General features: G+C 43.1%; 2 protein-coding genes across 4 annotated transcripts in view; one reads left to right on the forward strand and one right to left on the reverse strand.

The window, feature by feature from the left end:
* The window catches only part of USP7 (ubiquitin specific peptidase 7), a 30,399-nt gene extending 26,583 nt beyond the window's left edge, over positions 1–3,816 (forward strand). For all 3 annotated transcript variants that reach the window (XM_042438388.1, XM_042438387.1, XM_042438389.1), the window contains 3 exons: positions 275–346; positions 1,611–1,701; positions 2,207–3,816. In XM_042438388.1, coding sequence (XP_042294322.1) covers positions 275–346; positions 1,611–1,701; positions 2,207–2,313 — 270 coding nt within the window. In that variant the 3' untranslated portion in view covers positions 2,314–3,816. The remainder of the gene's footprint in view (positions 1–274; positions 347–1,610; positions 1,702–2,206) is intronic.
* Positions 3,817–8,721: 4,905 nt separating this feature from the next.
* The window catches only part of LOC121914455 (lipopolysaccharide-induced tumor necrosis factor-alpha factor homolog), an 8,478-nt gene continuing 499 nt past the window's right edge, over positions 8,722–16,700 (reverse strand). The window contains exons 2-5 of the mRNA XM_042437863.1: positions 11,979–12,184; positions 10,951–11,109; positions 9,941–10,100; positions 8,722–8,961 (exon numbers count right to left, since the gene is read on the reverse strand). Of these exons, the coding sequence (XP_042293797.1) occupies positions 8,853–8,961; positions 9,941–10,100; positions 10,951–11,109; positions 11,979–12,171 (621 nt within the window). The 5' untranslated portion in view covers positions 12,172–12,184 and the 3' untranslated portion in view covers positions 8,722–8,852. The remainder of the gene's footprint in view (positions 8,962–9,940; positions 10,101–10,950; positions 11,110–11,978; positions 12,185–16,700) is intronic.

Here is a 16,700-nt window from a genome sequence, read left to right on the forward strand (position 1 = left end):
TCCTTTTGAACTTTTGTAGTATATTTCTTAGGATGTGACCATAGTAAATAATACTGCTGCTGTTATTGATGTTGCTGTTATTGTTGTTGTAATCTTGGATTACATGAAAAAGATAGTGCCATTTGTCACACGTGTCTCCTCCTTATATCCCCATGATTTCAGTGAACAGCATAAATCAGTAGAACAAGGGCTCACTGTCAGCCTTTGACTTTGTACGTTCACGGCTGTCTGGACGATAATTTCCAGCACGACTGATGTTCTCTCCTTTTTCTAGGGCGAACATTTTAGAGAGGTAATGAAGAGGATTCAGGCAGTGCTGGACATCCAGGAGAAGGAATTTGAAAAGGTGAGGATCTGAAGCAAGAATACCAGTCACATGCAGCAGAACGTAGTTTTGGAATTGCCTTCTTTTGAGAAGGCACAAGAGTGGCCTAGTGATGGTGGTGGGGGGGATGATATGTTTGTTTTGCCTTCAGTTTGCCACTCCCAATGAGTGTGTCTCCTGTAGTACTACAAAACCTGCTTTTTCTGCCTCTTCCACTGGAAGCAGCCCCACTCACTTGTATTCCAACATTCTGTGACTCGGAGATGGGATTTCCCAGAGCTTTGGTTTGTTGCAGCACACACCAGTCCTCATCCAGTTGGCACAGGTAGCCACTGCTTGCCCCTGGCATGGACACCTTATGTGCCTGTGTGCCATGTCCCCGCACCACTACCCAGATTGCCACTAAGCAAGTTCTTTGTAGCCTCAAATGAAGCAGCCACCTGGGACCCTTTAAATGCATGGTAGAATTGAAGCTAAGGACGAGGAACCTGTAACTCTCCACAAGTTTCTTATTCTTTGGGGAGAATAGGAAACAGTGTGCCCAGTTTTTTCTCCCTGCACTGATGGTTATATTTGTTAATGGTATTAGAGAGCAATATCTAGCTCCCATCCTCAGAAATTTCAGGGAAAGGGATGATGAAAGCAAGCTGTCTCTGCCATTGCAAGAAATAGAGCCTTTTATAACTCTTAGGGTTGTCTTGTTTGCAGTAAAAGCAGCTATTTTACAGAAGCGAGGTAGAAAAAGGGCAAATTACAAGAGGGATGTAATCAGATCCAAATATTTTAAATTTTATAGAGATGTTTTTTAATGTAAGTTTTAACTATGTATGTTTTTCATTTTTTTATTTTGTATATTTTTATTTTACTTGAAATGGTCTGTAGACTTATTCAACAAAGATGTATTCAAGTGTTCAAAGTTATATTTGCCCCTTGGGCACTGGCCTGTCCTAGATCAGTACAGACCAAGTCAGCCCATTACCTGAAATGCAACTGGCTTGCCTTTTGTTAAATGCAAGAACATCAGAAGGGGACCCAGGTCATATTGCAAGAGGAGAGGAAAGCTCACTATGCCAGCAATAGTGACAACAGATAATACACCTAATAGCAGCAAGAGGCCATTTCCCAGGCTGTGGGATGAAAGAGCAAAAGCAAGGGAACACTAGTTCTGGAGGGTTTTTGAAGCCCTCAATAATAGTTTTGTTAGTGGTACTTAATTCCTTGATAATGCACATTTGAGCTCTGGTTCTTTTTTAAAAATGTGTATGTATATTTCTTCTCCTTGAAGTTTAAATTTGCCATTGTAATGATGGGTCGGCACCAGTATCTAAATGAAGATGAATATGAAGTGAACTTGAAAGATTTTGAGCCCCAACCCGGTGAGTGTCCATTTTTTTACTCTTGGTTTTGTTCTTTCAAAATCAGAGGGATTGGTTTCCAAGGTGGGGGGGCTTGTTTTGCATGGCCAAAACTTGTTATAGGAAGAACTGCGGGTTTATGATGCTACCCAGTGCTTAGTTCAAGGGGAAGCACATTCAGGAGCCCATGGGGTTCCTCCAGATGTCCAGAGGGGTGCGCTGCATCCTCATGGCTCCCATTTCGACAACCATAGATAGCGGCATACCATTTCTGGTTGTATTTCAGGCTCGGTTTTCTGGAGGAGCAGTTACTCTTTTGGGAGGGAGGGTTTCCAAAGCCTGTAAAGGACCCTTGAAGAGGCCGCATGATTCCCCTCCTTGCTTTCGATGAATTTGGGCTGGGTTTAGGTTCAACCCTTAGGAATCCTCTGAGCATAGAGTAGTTCCTCACATCTGAGGTCTTAAGCAAATGTGTGTATGTTCATTCTTTTTTCCGTTTCTCTCTCTCTCTCTCATTCCTTTTTAGGCAACATGTCTCATCCAAGGCCATGGCTAGGGCTTGACCATTTCAACAAAGCCCCAAAGAGAAGTCGCTACACGTACCTTGAAAAAGCTATTAAAATCCATAACTGACTTACCCTCTCCAGTTTGTTCGAGACGAAAAAAAGGGGCAACAATAAGAGTGTGTGTGTTTGTGTGTGTGTGTGTGCGCGCGCACCTTTTTAACAACCGTAGGACTTTTGGTACACGTGCACTCGATCAGACGTCTCCAGCAAGAGGATTTGCTGCTGATTTATTAATTTTATTTCGAGGCTGTTCAGTTTGGCTTCTCTGTATCTATTATTGACTGCCCTTTTTTTTTGGAGCAAAAAATGAAGGTGTTTTATATAAAAAAAGCTTTGGGTGCCAATGAGAGTTTTTATGGGAACTTTAAAACAAGGCAAGGTTGTCAGCCTAACAAGGGAAGGATTGAGTAGAACACTTGACATTGGCAAAAATATTTGTCTGTAGTACATTGAATGGGGACAGCTTGAGCTGCCTCCGGCCCTTCCTTGCCCCCTCCGTCCCTTTCCCCAAACCCCCCAAATGCCTGGCACCTGCCATCACTGCAGCTCGCTGGCGCTAGGGTTAGGCTCACGTCCCATTTGTTTCCTTCAGTTATCTACTTTAAATATGACCATTTTTTTGTGCATTTGTAAATGCAAAGAGAAACTCACGTCATCAATAAATAGCAATCTACTTCATTGTGTACACTGTTGGCACTTATTCGGGACATTTTGTTTCGTTTGGGTCTCTTCCAACCAGCCTAGGATTTCTCCTTTTTTTTAAACAAACAAACAAAAATATTATTATTATAATAGTATTATTATTATTTTAAAATAAAACTCACCTTTCGCCAAGAAGGGAGCCAGAAGTCTCAAAGCGGAAGATCCAGCGTCTTCGAATTTTCCTTTTCTGGCTGAGCCTAAAAGCCCTTGGTTATAATAAAGACGAATGAGGGTAAATACAGAGGATTTGCTTCATACTGAGATTAGCTAACCTGAAGGAAAGGAAAATACAAAATAGGCCTTTTAGCACTGAAGGCATGTTCACTAGTGTTTAGTAAGCTGTTGACTTTGTACAAAAATGAAATAAAATGGAGCCAGGGGGCTTGGGAGGGCGCAGAGATTGAAATTGTATATTTAACAAAGGATGTGTACAATTGAACACTCGGAAGTGACTTTTTGGGGGGGGTGGGGGGGGGGGGGCAGGTCTGCGAGTGAATTTCACAGATGTCAATATTCATATTCATTGTGTGTAGTTTTTATTTCGGTCCCCAGGCGGCTTTTTCTGTTTTTAGTTTGGAGCGAACGACAGCCCATGTGTCTATATAAGTTTTTATTTTCTTTGGGTGCGGTAAAAAAAAACCTATAGACTCTGCAGTTTACACTCCCCTTCTTCGTTTCTTCTTCTTTTTATTTTATTTCCAAAAAAGAGAGCGTTATTCTTCATCTTCTTCTCTTCCTCCTCTTCCTCCCCTCAGTCCTTTATTTTGTTTCTGTAGCTCCCTGTGCAATGATTCTTCCTGTATATTGCCTTTTTTTGCTGGGAAAAAAAATGTTGTATGTTGAATAAAAGTTTTCTATAAAATTTTAACCTCGGTGAGTGATGGCCTGGACGCTGAGGAGGGCTTCGACTTGCCTCGCAAGCGCAGTTTTCTGAAGTTGGAATTGAGGAAGAGGTGGGTTTTTAAAAAAACAAAGTGGCCACCATTCAGTTTTTGAAATTGGGTTTTGATTTAGGGACAAGGGTAAGTGTCATCTGCTATAGATGTTGCTGTATCTGGATAGACAAAAATAAGAATGATATGCAGAACTGTGTCTGCAGCATGAAACAGATACTGTTATGGAAAACCGTAAAATCCCTTTAACTGGTTTCACATAGAACACAGAATCGTGATGTACACTTTCTGCTGTTTTTCCCCCTTTGCTGTTTCTTTTTTGCATTGGTCCAGTGTGAAGAAAGATTAAAATTTATATTGGGTTGTATCCCGTCTCTCCAAATATATCTGTTTCCAGTTAGGTGCTACTCCCTAAACCCTGATTTTGATGGAAGTTCTATGCTAGAATAGGTTCTGAAGTTATAATCTGTCAGGTTTATGCAAGGTAGCCTTTTAAAGCACTCTGTTTCTAGCATTCTTCTGCTATAAGCTTGAGGCCTTGAGTCAATAGATCCAAAAAAACCTCCCTCTTGTCCAAAATGCCCGAAGGAGAAGGCACCTCCGAAATGAGGCTGCTATGTTCTGAGTTGAAATGGTTGTTCCGACTTCTTGGTTAGGATTGCAGACTGATGGTTCTTGAAGTGTGCGCTCAGGTCCGTGGCTATTTTGCCCACGTATGCAGATGACTTCTTGTACTATCTACATTTGATCACAAAAATAAGATTGCAAGCCCAGAAAATCCGTGGCACGGATAATTTTCCATGGAAAAATGTTGTACCTCTGGTTTGCAAGCAGAGTCACCGTTTTCTCAGGCGGGTATTTACCAGCTTCATTCAGACAGGTGTCCCGGTGGGTGTGCAAGAGCATCTTGGTAGGAAGAGGAATTTATTCATTCCTGTTTTGCAGGCCTTTCATATATTTCAGGAGTGCCCCAGATAAGCAATCCGCAGCATTTCAAATGGTGAAGTTGCATCTTTCTGGACAAGTTGAGTCTTGATAAAAGTTTCTTTTGTTCTCCCCATCCCAATTGTTCTGTTGCTGTTGGGGTGAAAATCATATTTCTTCAAGGTGTCTCTGGTTAGTTTTCCTATAAAATCTGAAAAGGATCGCTTGAAGCTGTGACGCACGACGAACCGAACCTTTTTGTACTGTTTTCTGCACTGTTGGCACTTATGAGCACATTGGTCCTTCCTCAACCTTTTCCCAAAAGCTCTGCGATTGGAAGTAAAAGGATTTCCCTAAGAAAGTTATTCCCTTGTGGGAAGTTACAAGATGACAGCCTGCTTTTTCGTTTGATGGGGAACTTGGCTGGAGAAACAAGAGTCAGTTTTAATTGTCTGTGGCTGTCAAGCCATGAGTCCGCAGTCTCCCCGAAGCAGATGTAAGTGTGAGCAATTTGATGGATTCCTTGGTTCACTTGGATAGGAAATCAAACCACTCTGAAGCAACTCGATGCTTCGGTTGATGCAAATTCACACCTCTAGCATTGAGAATCCTTCAACTGAGGTTCAGTTAGCAAACAAAACCATTGGGAAGGGAACCATCTACAAAGAGACATGCATCTGAAGACATTGGCTCAAGTCTACGAAAGCTCAGGCCACCAGCTTCTTTGTAAAAGTGTTGCAAGATCCCTTTGCATGCTGATTTTCCAGACTAACTCGGTGTTGTCTTAGAAATACAAATAGGGGATGCATTGTTTGAAAATCGTTGATTTGTGACAAGCTGTTCAGTCACGACAAATGTATTTCAACCCTTTAGGATGGGCAACTGGGAGGCACAAGGAGTGCTACACATCCCACCACATACACACACACACAAATTGTTCCCTAATGAAGAAGGGACCTTTTTCTTTGTCTTTTAAGGAGCACCTGGACCATTGGATGCCCAGGAGAGAGGCTTTTTTCAAAGCAGAAAGTGGCCTAATGTCACTTCCAGGTTACATCCCATTTTAAAAAGACCTAACCTGGACCTAAAATGGCAAGACATGGTAACAATGCCCCCCATTCTCCCCTCCAGGGGCATTTAGGGCAAAAGAATTGACCCCTGGGGGGCTAAAAACAGCCCTTGGGAGCCAAGCATTGCCCACCTTTGCAGATGGAAGGGTTTGGAGTGGCATCCTGGGCTCTCCTTAGCATAATCTGCAACCAACAATGCCGTTTTCTGCAATGTATGCGCAATGGGTAACATGCTCATGCAAGCAGAAAGGGAGTGTGTATTGGTTTAGAATTTAGTCTCCTGAGATAGCTTAGTGACCCCAAAAGGCATGGATTCAAATTAAGTTTTTCATAACAAGTAGACTTGAAATGTGCAAGCTTCTGAAATAGGGAAGGACAAGGTGCAGATCTGAGGCTATTTCTAGCCCTTGAAAGGTCTCCCTGGAATGTCCTTTTTTGCTGGCCAAAATAAAATGAATTACTTCTGGAAACGTCCAGGTTAAAATGATGACAACAACAGGTTATCAAGCTTCCAGTGCTGTTTTAATGCAGGAAAATGACCATTTTCAAAACCAGAACTGGACTTCCCAGAAGCCAAAACAGTGCCGATATTTCAGCATTGGTGAATATGCATTTGCTCACTTTGTAGTGTGGCTGCTACTCTAGAAGTAAGAGCGGGGTGTATCTTTCAATATTCTTTCCAGAAACGTTGGCCATTTTTGCACACTGTCATAGAAGAGCATCTCAGCATCATGCATAATTTACGGCAACCTGCTTAGTGTTCCCATTTTAATGAATTTCCTCTCCTGCCGCGAGTGGGAGTCGAGTCGCTTGAAAACACATTCTTTCCAAACAAACACCATTCTGGCAACACCTAGCTTTTACTCCCCCAGATGTTGTAGATGTTGTGTGAGTGTGTGCATTCAGTGACAGTGCATTCAGACATTTTCTGATCGGTTTAGTCTTTGCAGCTAGAATTTTCCTCTAAAGCAATGGAAGTTTAATGATCTTTGGAATAGTGGTATATAAATAAAACAAATTATTATTATTATTAATTAATGCAACAGTAGCCCAACTTGCATTTATTAACTCTGCTGGCAAAACCAGCATCAAACCAGTGTCAAAACTTGAACATCAGGCTAGAAAGAAATACAGTACTGTAATTCTCAAATACATTCAAATTATGGTTTGGTCTCTTGCATTCCCAAGTGGGACTAATAATAATAATAATAATAATAATAATAATAGAATAATAATAAAGAAAAAAAAGACGACCCTTTTCTGTAGCCTTGGAGAGCCACTGTGGGTCATGTAGACAGTCCTAAACAAGATGGCATCTTCCAACCTACCTCTCTCCTCCCAAAGGGATCCTTGGATATTTGGGCATGATAGACAGAATAGTTATTTGGAAATTGCTAAAAGACTTGGGATCTGTTTGGTTAGCCACATCTATTGCAGATGCATTGCATCACTTGTTGAGTGTTGAGTCAACATCCTATCTAAACCCCATGTTTTTTGTGGGTTTTTCGGGCTATGTGGCCATGTTCTAGTCGATTTTCTTCCATGTGTTCAGTAGGTCTACTGTATTTGGGACTGAACCACAATAATGTTGCTAATTCATGAAATATTTATTTCACGAGTTCAGCTGATGTAAAAGTGTGTTATGTATGTGCTGAGGATCTCAGATGGGCTTCCGAAATCAAAAGCTTTGGAGGTCACCACTAGATGGTAGTGTAATGATAATTTCAGCTGATGGGAGCATTTGTGGTAGAGATGTATGTTTCGGAAATGCTCCAGACTGGCAGATTTGAGAAGGATTGCTGGCTGGTATAAACACATCAGCCTATTCAGGCATTTGGACTATGTTTTTCTCCCTGGTCAACATTTGCACACAGTGAACATATTCAGAGTTCTTTTAAACATGGGAGATGGATGGAAGCGTGGGGCGAGGGCTAGAGCATTGGGCTGGAATTTGGGAGATCAAGTTCCTTCTGAGTCTTGCTTGACTTGGCTCAGCCTGGCCTATCTCTAAGGATTTTCATGAGGATAAAAGTGGAGGATTTGAACCATGTACCCCCACCTTGGGAGGAAAAAGGAAAACAACCTATTCATCTTATGCTTGCAATATGTAATTGTGCACTTTGGTTGGTCTAGTTAAGGTATCATTGTTTGGATGTTATTGGATTTGCCATATGGCCAACATGGCTACCCCTACATGTTAACCTTATTGTTAGTCTTGACTAGAGTAAGAAGCCCCTTTTCAGCCCTTGGGTTCTATTCTTTGCAGACATATCTCCCGAACTACCTGATTCAGAAGGAATGGGCTGCATGCAACCCACCAGACCCCAAAATGTTCCTCTCCAAGCTTCTGAAACCCCCCAAAATGCTGAAAGACCCTCGCTACTTGAAACAGCCAGCATCCTTGGGCAGAAGCAGTCTTACACTTGCTGCCGCAACCAGGATGGCCACCTTCCCATCTCTCCTTCTACTCCTCCCTATTTTTTGTCATTGTGTGCCTATCCAAGAGCTTTTGTGGCACAACAAACTACAAATCCCAAGATTCCCTGGGATGGAGCCAAGGCAGTTAAAGTGGTGTGAAACTGCATTCATTCTGCAGTGTGGCAGCAGCCTTGGTCCAACATGGAAGTCCACATTGGCTCTACACTAGTGACTTCGTTAATTCAAAATTGGGGAAGGATCCAAACCAAGAAACCACACCGGCTTGGACATGACAGGGATGCAAGGCATTGAAGAGAAATACAAGGATGAGACATTAAACCCTCAAGCTGCTTGACTTGAACACCAAGAAAGGTCCAACCAAGAAGGTCCGAGTAGATGCGGTCCATTCTGCCCTTGCATTTTTCTGGTGGTTTAGGTGGCCAAGGGACCACAGCTGAAGGCCACAAAGTGGGGACTGCAGAGAAATAAAGAATTGGCTGGAATAGGATGGAGGAATCCATGGAAGAAAGGACATTTGGTTTACTCCCGGTTGGTTTTTCCCCTTCTGAGTTGCTTGGAGATGCTTTTCCTCCTGGGGCCTAGAGCCTCTTGTATCGGTAGATGTGGTACCGGCAGTGAGGACAATAATGGTCAACATCTTTGAAGCAATTGGTCATGAAGGGCAGGAGGCAACAGCCAAGGCAGCAGCTGTAGGAAAAGGAAAGACTTGAATAGGATCTCCTTTCTGCTTAATGTTGCAGTGCCAGCCCAATGCCAACACGGCAGACTTGGCATCAGGGATGTTGGCAAGGAGTGCATGCATAAATGGGAGGGAAGGAATAGTCCACCCTTCATTGTAGGAAAAGGGCTGCAAGGGTGGCTGCCCAAAAGATGACAATTCTATAATGTCCAGGTGGAAAATGGATTCACAAGTGAGTCCTTAGCATGCAATCCTCAGCATTAAATCATTCAAGAATGAAAAATACCACTTCTCTCTGCTAACTTATGGTCTGGACACAGCATCAGATGGGCCCAGGTCTCCCAGTTCTGACCAAAAGGATGGGTTTAGTGGCTTTGATTCACATTTGGAAATAGCATTACTTTAAAAAACAACACCTTAATTGTTGGGGTACTAATATAAGCATTTTTAAAAGTAATTTTTGTAGGCCTGGACCTGCCCAGCCTCCACTTCCACCGCTGCTCTCAATGGGCTTGTTGTCTACATGATTAAAATACTCCTCATTCGAATCGAATACACTGCAATCCAGCCACTTGTGATTTAGAGGAATTTGGGCTTTTTGCTGAATGTATGCTAAAAATGCAGCTGAAAAGGGATGTGCAGTTTTTACTGGAATAGCTGCAAGAATGCATGTTATTGAACTTTGCGTGGATTCGCATATTATTGAGCTTTGCATGGATTCACATGGCTGTGCGTTTTCAGCAAAAGGAGGACAAATAGGTGCAAATTTGAACAGGAAAGTGACGACCGCTAAGCGGAAGTGCAAATTTGCAAAACAAACAGCAGCAATTTGCAAAATATACTTAAGTGTATTTTAGATTTGCTAACACTCCTGGCAGGTAGGAAGGAGCCACCCGACGTGGTTCTTGGAAAGCAGCCTGTCCTCTAGAGGACGCCATGATATCGTGGGTCGACTGGGGAGACGATGGCACAGGAAAGAGTACTCACCCCATCATGCACATCCCGGTGCAGACGGCATATGTCAGGGATCCCACCCGGTAGACCACCTCCGTAGTGATGATCTGGCGGCAGCAGGGGCAAATGGTAGACGCCGGTTTGCTTGAGAAGATCCCAGCAACCACAACCGGTGGGTTGTTAGTCATGCAAACTAAGGAATTAGAAACGGGGGTGAGGTTCTCTCCCGCAACCCTTCATCCTCACCTGTTGTTGTTATGGTTGAATTCAAAGCTGTGTTCGTCTGTATGTATGTAGAGAGATCTTGTAGCACCTTCGAGACTAACTGAACCGAAGCCAACTTCTTTCCTCCAGTTAGTCTCAAAGATGCTACAAGATCTCTCTCTACATGTTGTTGTTGTTGTGCAACTTTAAGTCGTTCCTGACTTATACTAACCCTAAAATGAACCTATCATGGGGTCGTCTTGCCAAGATTTGTAGGCAAGACCTATTACCTTTGCAAAAGACCCATTCTTGGGTGAAAACATCTGGACATTATTTTAAATCAACACAACAGTCTCTATTGGGGAAATTGCTGTAGAAAAGGGAGGATGGTTGGGGTTGTTTTGCACCAGCTCCAGGGTAACTTTAAGGAATAGCTCCTCCATCCCCAAGGGCTCAAATGTATTTCTTTGACCCCATATACCCCAAACACATCCTATGGGGTGTTGGTGGACAGTTTTGCCACCTTTTCGACCCTCTCTGGTGCATTTTAGGCCCAGAAGTGGTCTTTTTTCCCCACAAGTAGTGACCTAAAGCTGCCCAACGCATCTCTTAGGAGGCATTGGGAGGCCACAGATTCAGCCCTGGAGACCACATGCATCCCATGAACTGCACTTTCCCCACCTGCTTCCACAAAACCACTGCAAAATACCCAGCGCTAGGTTAGAAGGAGCATGAGTCTGCAAGATAAAGACTTCATGATAAAAGATAATATATAACTGCATCTGTGCAATACACAGATCGGCTCTGAGGTCACGGATACGAAAGTCTCTGGCGCATACCTGGTCCCACTCGGTCGCAGGGAACATCTTCACAGGAATATGGCGGGGGAGAGGGACACTCCCCACAACAGCCATCTGAACCAAGAGAGAAGAAAAACAGGGAGGATAGAGGAAAAAATAATGATAGGGTTGCAGTTTTAGCCGAGGCAAACTGTTTTTCTAGTTTATTTTTAACCCCCAAAATGACATCTTACAGGTGCTTGATATGCGGAAGACAAGTTATTGCAAAAGAGTAAACCTAAATAGTGTATGTTTTGGACTATCGGTGCTTCTTATAAGAGCATGGAAGCCACTACAGCCCTGCGCAATACAAATGAACCTCCAAATCTTGCACCATGCAATTCCAAGTATTACATTAGGAGTCACTTATGGAAGCTCATATCTTTCCTCCCAAACTTTCTGTGCCTATTGATGCGATGAATGATGGACCTAATATGTGGATGACAATGCATCTACAGGGCAGAAATAATGCAGTTTGACACCACTTTAAATGCTGTAGCTCCATCCTATGCAGTCCTGGGATTTGTAGTTTTGCAGGGTCTTTAGCCTTTGCTGCCTAAAAGTGCTGGAGCCTCACAAAAAGACAAATCCCTGGATTTTTAATGGCAATTAAAGTGGTGTCAAACTGCATTATTTCTATAGTATTAAACATCAGCATTCCTGGTTAATCTAGAGCAAACACAAGCTTTGTTCTCCAGGTGTTTTGGACTTCAACTCCCAGAAATGCCAGCCAGCTGGGCCAAAAGTCAGGCATTCTGGAAGCTAAAGCCCAAAATTCCTGGAGGACCAAAGTTTGCAAACCACTGACTTACAGTAACATAATCCAGGTTTGTAAAGGGACCTTGTAGCGTCTTTGAAACTAAGTGAGAGAAAGAAGTTTCTAGCTTAAATTTTCTTAGTCTGCAAAGTGCGACAAGATCCACTTTAAGTAATGCAATCCAGATTAACCCAGCTGTGGCTCTAAGTGATCCAAGCCTGTATGTGTGTCCCCACATTTTGCCATTGGAGACATTCACACAGCTGCGTACCTGTTGGAGTGTAAGGCTCTCCTGAACAAGGCTGCGGTAAGTAGGAATCCGGTGTATATTTTTCTGGGCCGTAGGATTGCGGTGGATAGGATTGCGGTGGGTAGGACGATGGATATCTAGGCGCGTAAGGCTCTGGACGGGGATCAAGGGTGGTCATCGGGATGGAAACCTCTTTCCTTGACTGTTGCTCCATCTTTCCGGTCAGTCTGCAAAATGATATACACAGCAAAGGTAAGGAAGCAGCCATGAACAAGTCTTTTTGCTGCATGAACAAGACAGAGACTATAAACCCCATTAGTTTGCTTTTTGTATGCTGGACTAGTTATAAAGCTAAAATGAACCAATGTAGTACAGTGCTTGAGTATCGGATTAGGACTCCTAGAGACCAGGGTTCAAATCCCTGCCTGGCTCACACTCTCTCAGCCTTGGGAAAGCAATGGTAAATCTTACCAAACAAAACCATGAGAGGTTCGCCTTATGGTCGCCATAAGTCAGAAATGACTTGAAGGCGCATAACAACAACATCAGCTTGAAAAAGTTGTCGAAGTTTGAATGATAGATGCAGCAATCAATACAGACTATTGAGACCTCCAAATGGAGATTTGCACTTTCTGGGGAAGGAAAACAACCAGAGGGTTTCCAATTCCAAATTGAGGGGCAAAATATCTGAATGAAATTGCCATACACAGGTCCCCAAACACACAATTGCAAAAAGTGGCACTGCTTGGAAGATGCCACATTGTCCAGTGATGCCCACTGCCCAGATTTTTGGACACAATTCAAATTTCTGACAGTCCACGACTCCAGTTGGTCCTGTCTGATAGACTGAGAAACTGTTCGTAATACATAAATAATAAACTCTTTTACTGCCTTAATGGCATGACAGTTCAAATTGCAGCATCATTGGTCAATGAGCCAATGGGTCAAACGAGCCAATATCCTTACTGCTATTTAAAAGAAACACGAAAATCATATGTGTGTGCTTTTCCTAAGCTCCATATCTTGCATTTGGCGTGCTCCGTTCTATGATTGCTCCCTAAGAAGGCAAACATGGTGTCAGTTGGTGAGTCTGTCATGAGCAGGAGTGTCTTACCCAAGTTTAATTGCTTACTGTGACTTAATGGTTCCCACGTGCCGCTGATATCAGAATTAATCCATGCAGATTAATGAGATGGAAACCTTTCCCTAATTATTGGCCTTGACTGAGCTTTGCGACAGCCTTTCTGTGCACTCGCTCACCCGCCCTGATTTCCATCGGAGTCCAACTACTCCATGTACAAAACGTCCTTGTTTATTCATTCTTCGTTTGGCGGAAAAGATTTGGAGGCGGGTGGGTGGATGGGTGTGGATCACTCGCTCGGCTGCCAAAACGTCCCGATTTTTCCTAAATGAGACGTTTGTTCTACGCGTTCCTGAGACAAATACTGTAAGATCTTAGGAGCAGGGTTTGGGTCCCAAAATTTGAGCCGTACATATAAGTACATACAGTGCACCCTCCAAGATGGGCTACATCAGGGGTAGTTTTCACGCAGGTTTGACCACAAACTGCAAAGGAGAACAAGGCACCATAAAATGGAGGGCATTCAAGGAAAGAATGGAAGGCAAGACCAAATAAAAGCTAAGAACATTCGTAGAGATATAAATGCATATCGCTTCTCGGCCTTTGGGCTAAGATCAAGTGTGCGTCTTAGTCAGGCTCAAAATGGAGGACCTTTTGGAATTCCTTCTGGGCAGAAGGTTGAAATGTAGGACAGGTCCTGGAAAAGGAGGACCTCTGGTCACCCTGTTTCCATGTTGATGTATTTTAGTCCAAACTTTTAAATAACTATCTAACTATTGCTAAACTTATGGAGGCAGTATCCAAGACCTTGGATACTTCCTTTAAAGTTTGGAATAACATTCAAAGTAAAGTGGGACCCCCAGATTCGCTGGGGTTAGGGCTGCATGGTTCCCGTGAAAGTGGAGAAAATGCAAATAAAACCCCACTATTTAATTTTTTTACCTGAGAGAAGACCCCTCTAGCAATCTCTAAGTCCTCCAGCGCAATTCTATGGTCATCATCTGCTGGATGTTGACCATAGGTTTGCGCTGGAGGACCTACAAACGTCTAGAAACAACATCTTGACAAAATGGAGGCCTGGGACTTCTTTCATTCTCCTATTTGAATTTTAACCCCTGATGAAGAAGGCAGTGGAGCTTCGAAAGCTTGCATTATGTATGTGTGCCTTTTGGTTGGCCCCATAAAGGTACTGCTGTTTTGTAGATTTTGTATGCACATAACCCAAAGGTGATCTTTATATGCAATATTTGTACTCATTCTGTGCATGAAACAGAATGCAAAGGTGCCACGATCTCAGACAATTTTGGATTTTGGAATTCTGGATACAGGAGACTCAACCCATACTAGATCCTTGCAGCACTGCAAAAGAATATTAGTATATCGTTGTTTTGAATGGTGGCGCACACACTCCAAAGAAAGCCAAGGGAGTGTCCTCAAGAACTGAAGACTTAATCCTTTCAGATGGGTGTGAGATACAACAAGGATCATATGGGTATCAATGCTGCCTAAGCCATGCTCTTGGGTGCCTCCTTTGTTAGGGAAATAGAAGGCAAATGGTTTAGAGCAATGCGTGGTTGGTACGTATCTTAACAGTGGGGCTTCCTGAGCCTGAGCATGGAAACCACGCATGTCCACCTCCTCAATCCTTGCAAATAAACAAAGAATTTTAGGAGGGCACCGTTAGACTGAAACATGCTTCCTAACCTATGTTGGGATCACCCAGGTTGTATGGTCTCTCCAAACAAGGTTTTGGCTTAAGTCTCGGACACTCGCATGGAAGCCAGACTATGTCCTAGAAAATCCCAACCACATCATATGCATCCGCACTGCAGCAATAATCTGGTTTGGTGCCACTTTAACTGCTGCTGCTTGATGGGATGGTATTTTGGGAACTGTAGTTTGTCGTGGCACCAGAGCAAAGCTTGGATTATTGCTGCAGTGTAGATGCAGCCTTCATAATGGATGAATCCAGGCCAAGGGTTTCCTACAGCTGTGGGCATTGCTTTCTAGAAGCAAGCCAGCCCTTTTTCAATAGGTAACAAAAGGATTTGCTCAGGAGTAGAGAGAAAGTAGGACATTGCTTCCTATTTTGCCCCCAATATGGCTTTCTGTAGTGCTTTCGTGAAAAAGAAAAGCACAGAGGTTCACAGTGGTTGGCAGAAGGGCAGGAGAACATCACTAGATCTTGGACTGAGATGAGCAAGGAAAGCAATTCAATGAGAGCATCTCGTCAGAGTAGAGTCACTCAAAAGATATTGATAACTCATCTGGATCAATAGCTGCTGATCACAGAGATCAGAATTGGACAGTTGTGGAAGTGTTGGTGGCCATTTCCCGTCCCTCTTGATGTGCCAGGTTCCTGGATTTTGCCCAGACAAGACTATCCTGAAAAGTTTTTGTGGGCATGTTAGGGAGCAGTTTGGGATAAGGGACCCCAAAACACAAATGAATGTGGTTTGGGAACAATTCAGGGGTAATTATCAGCCAATTTTCCTCAATTTTGGGATATATGGAAGCTTCAAGGGGCTCAGGTGGGGACTGGGGAGCTTTGGTGGCCATCAAATATGGTCCCATGAGGTCCATGGATTGCATTTTGGGATGTATGGATGCTTCAAAGGTCCCAGGGAGGAGCTTTGGCGGCCAACAGATATGGTCCCATGAGCCCAATGAGGTCCGTGGATTGATTTTCACCATCCTGATACTAAGCCGTTCTGATCCAAATGGGCATTGTAAACTCAGCTAGATAAAGTATTACCTGCTGATGATCCAATCCATGTTCCAAATGCAAAAGCCTTAAATCTTCTCTCATGAGCCTCTGGAAGTCATTCTATGTGCGCTGGCCGAGAAAGACATGCATCAGTCAGCAGATGCAAACCATTCCTCTTTGCTTTCTAAGGACCCCTCTGGGAACTTCAAGGCTAGCGAGTGGGATTTGGCACGAATGAGTTTTGCTGGACCTTACTTCTACATTGCACACTAAAACATTTCATGCAGCTCTTGACTTTCCAGCATGTTACCCAAAGCATAGTGGGGGGTTGGAAGGAAAGGACTACAATGCCCAGAATCCCTGGAGGCATCTGGAGACATGATGAACATCTTTATATAGGCTGGGCTTTTGTCTTTCTGGCACTGGAGGCTTGGAGAAGGGAAGCAAGGGGCTTATTTTGGAGATAGAGCCATATGAAGTTCTCACATCTGCGCTAGGTGAGAACTACTGAGATAAGAAAGAAGACCATATCAAGCCGCATCACTAATAATAATAATAATAATAATAATAATAATAATGGATAATAATTGTTATGAAACTCGAACACAGAACACATCCTGAGCGATGTCAGCATCTCTGGCACCCCAGACTCTCATCCCATTCCTTAAGTCCCTTGTAGAGAGCTGAGCCTCTACTGCCAGGAAAATGGGTTTTAGAGTCCTTGTTAGCATCGTTGATGCTAACATACAGAGCATACAAAAAGCATTGAGCCACATGCCGAACGCCAAAAGTTATACGAAAAGCATTCTCCCACCGGTCTAGTCGAAACAGCTAAAATGTGTTAATATATCTTGCATATTTTATTTTAAATAAAAACATGTCAGCAGACCCTTTGCATATTATTATTATTATTATTATTATTATTATTATTATTATTATTATTATTATTATTATT

The sequence above is a fragment of the Sceloporus undulatus genome, chromosome 8 (genome assembly GCF_019175285.1).
Source record: "Sceloporus undulatus isolate JIND9_A2432 ecotype Alabama chromosome 8, SceUnd_v1.1, whole genome shotgun sequence".
Classification (NCBI taxonomy): Eukaryota; Metazoa; Chordata; class Lepidosauria; order Squamata; family Phrynosomatidae; genus Sceloporus; species Sceloporus undulatus.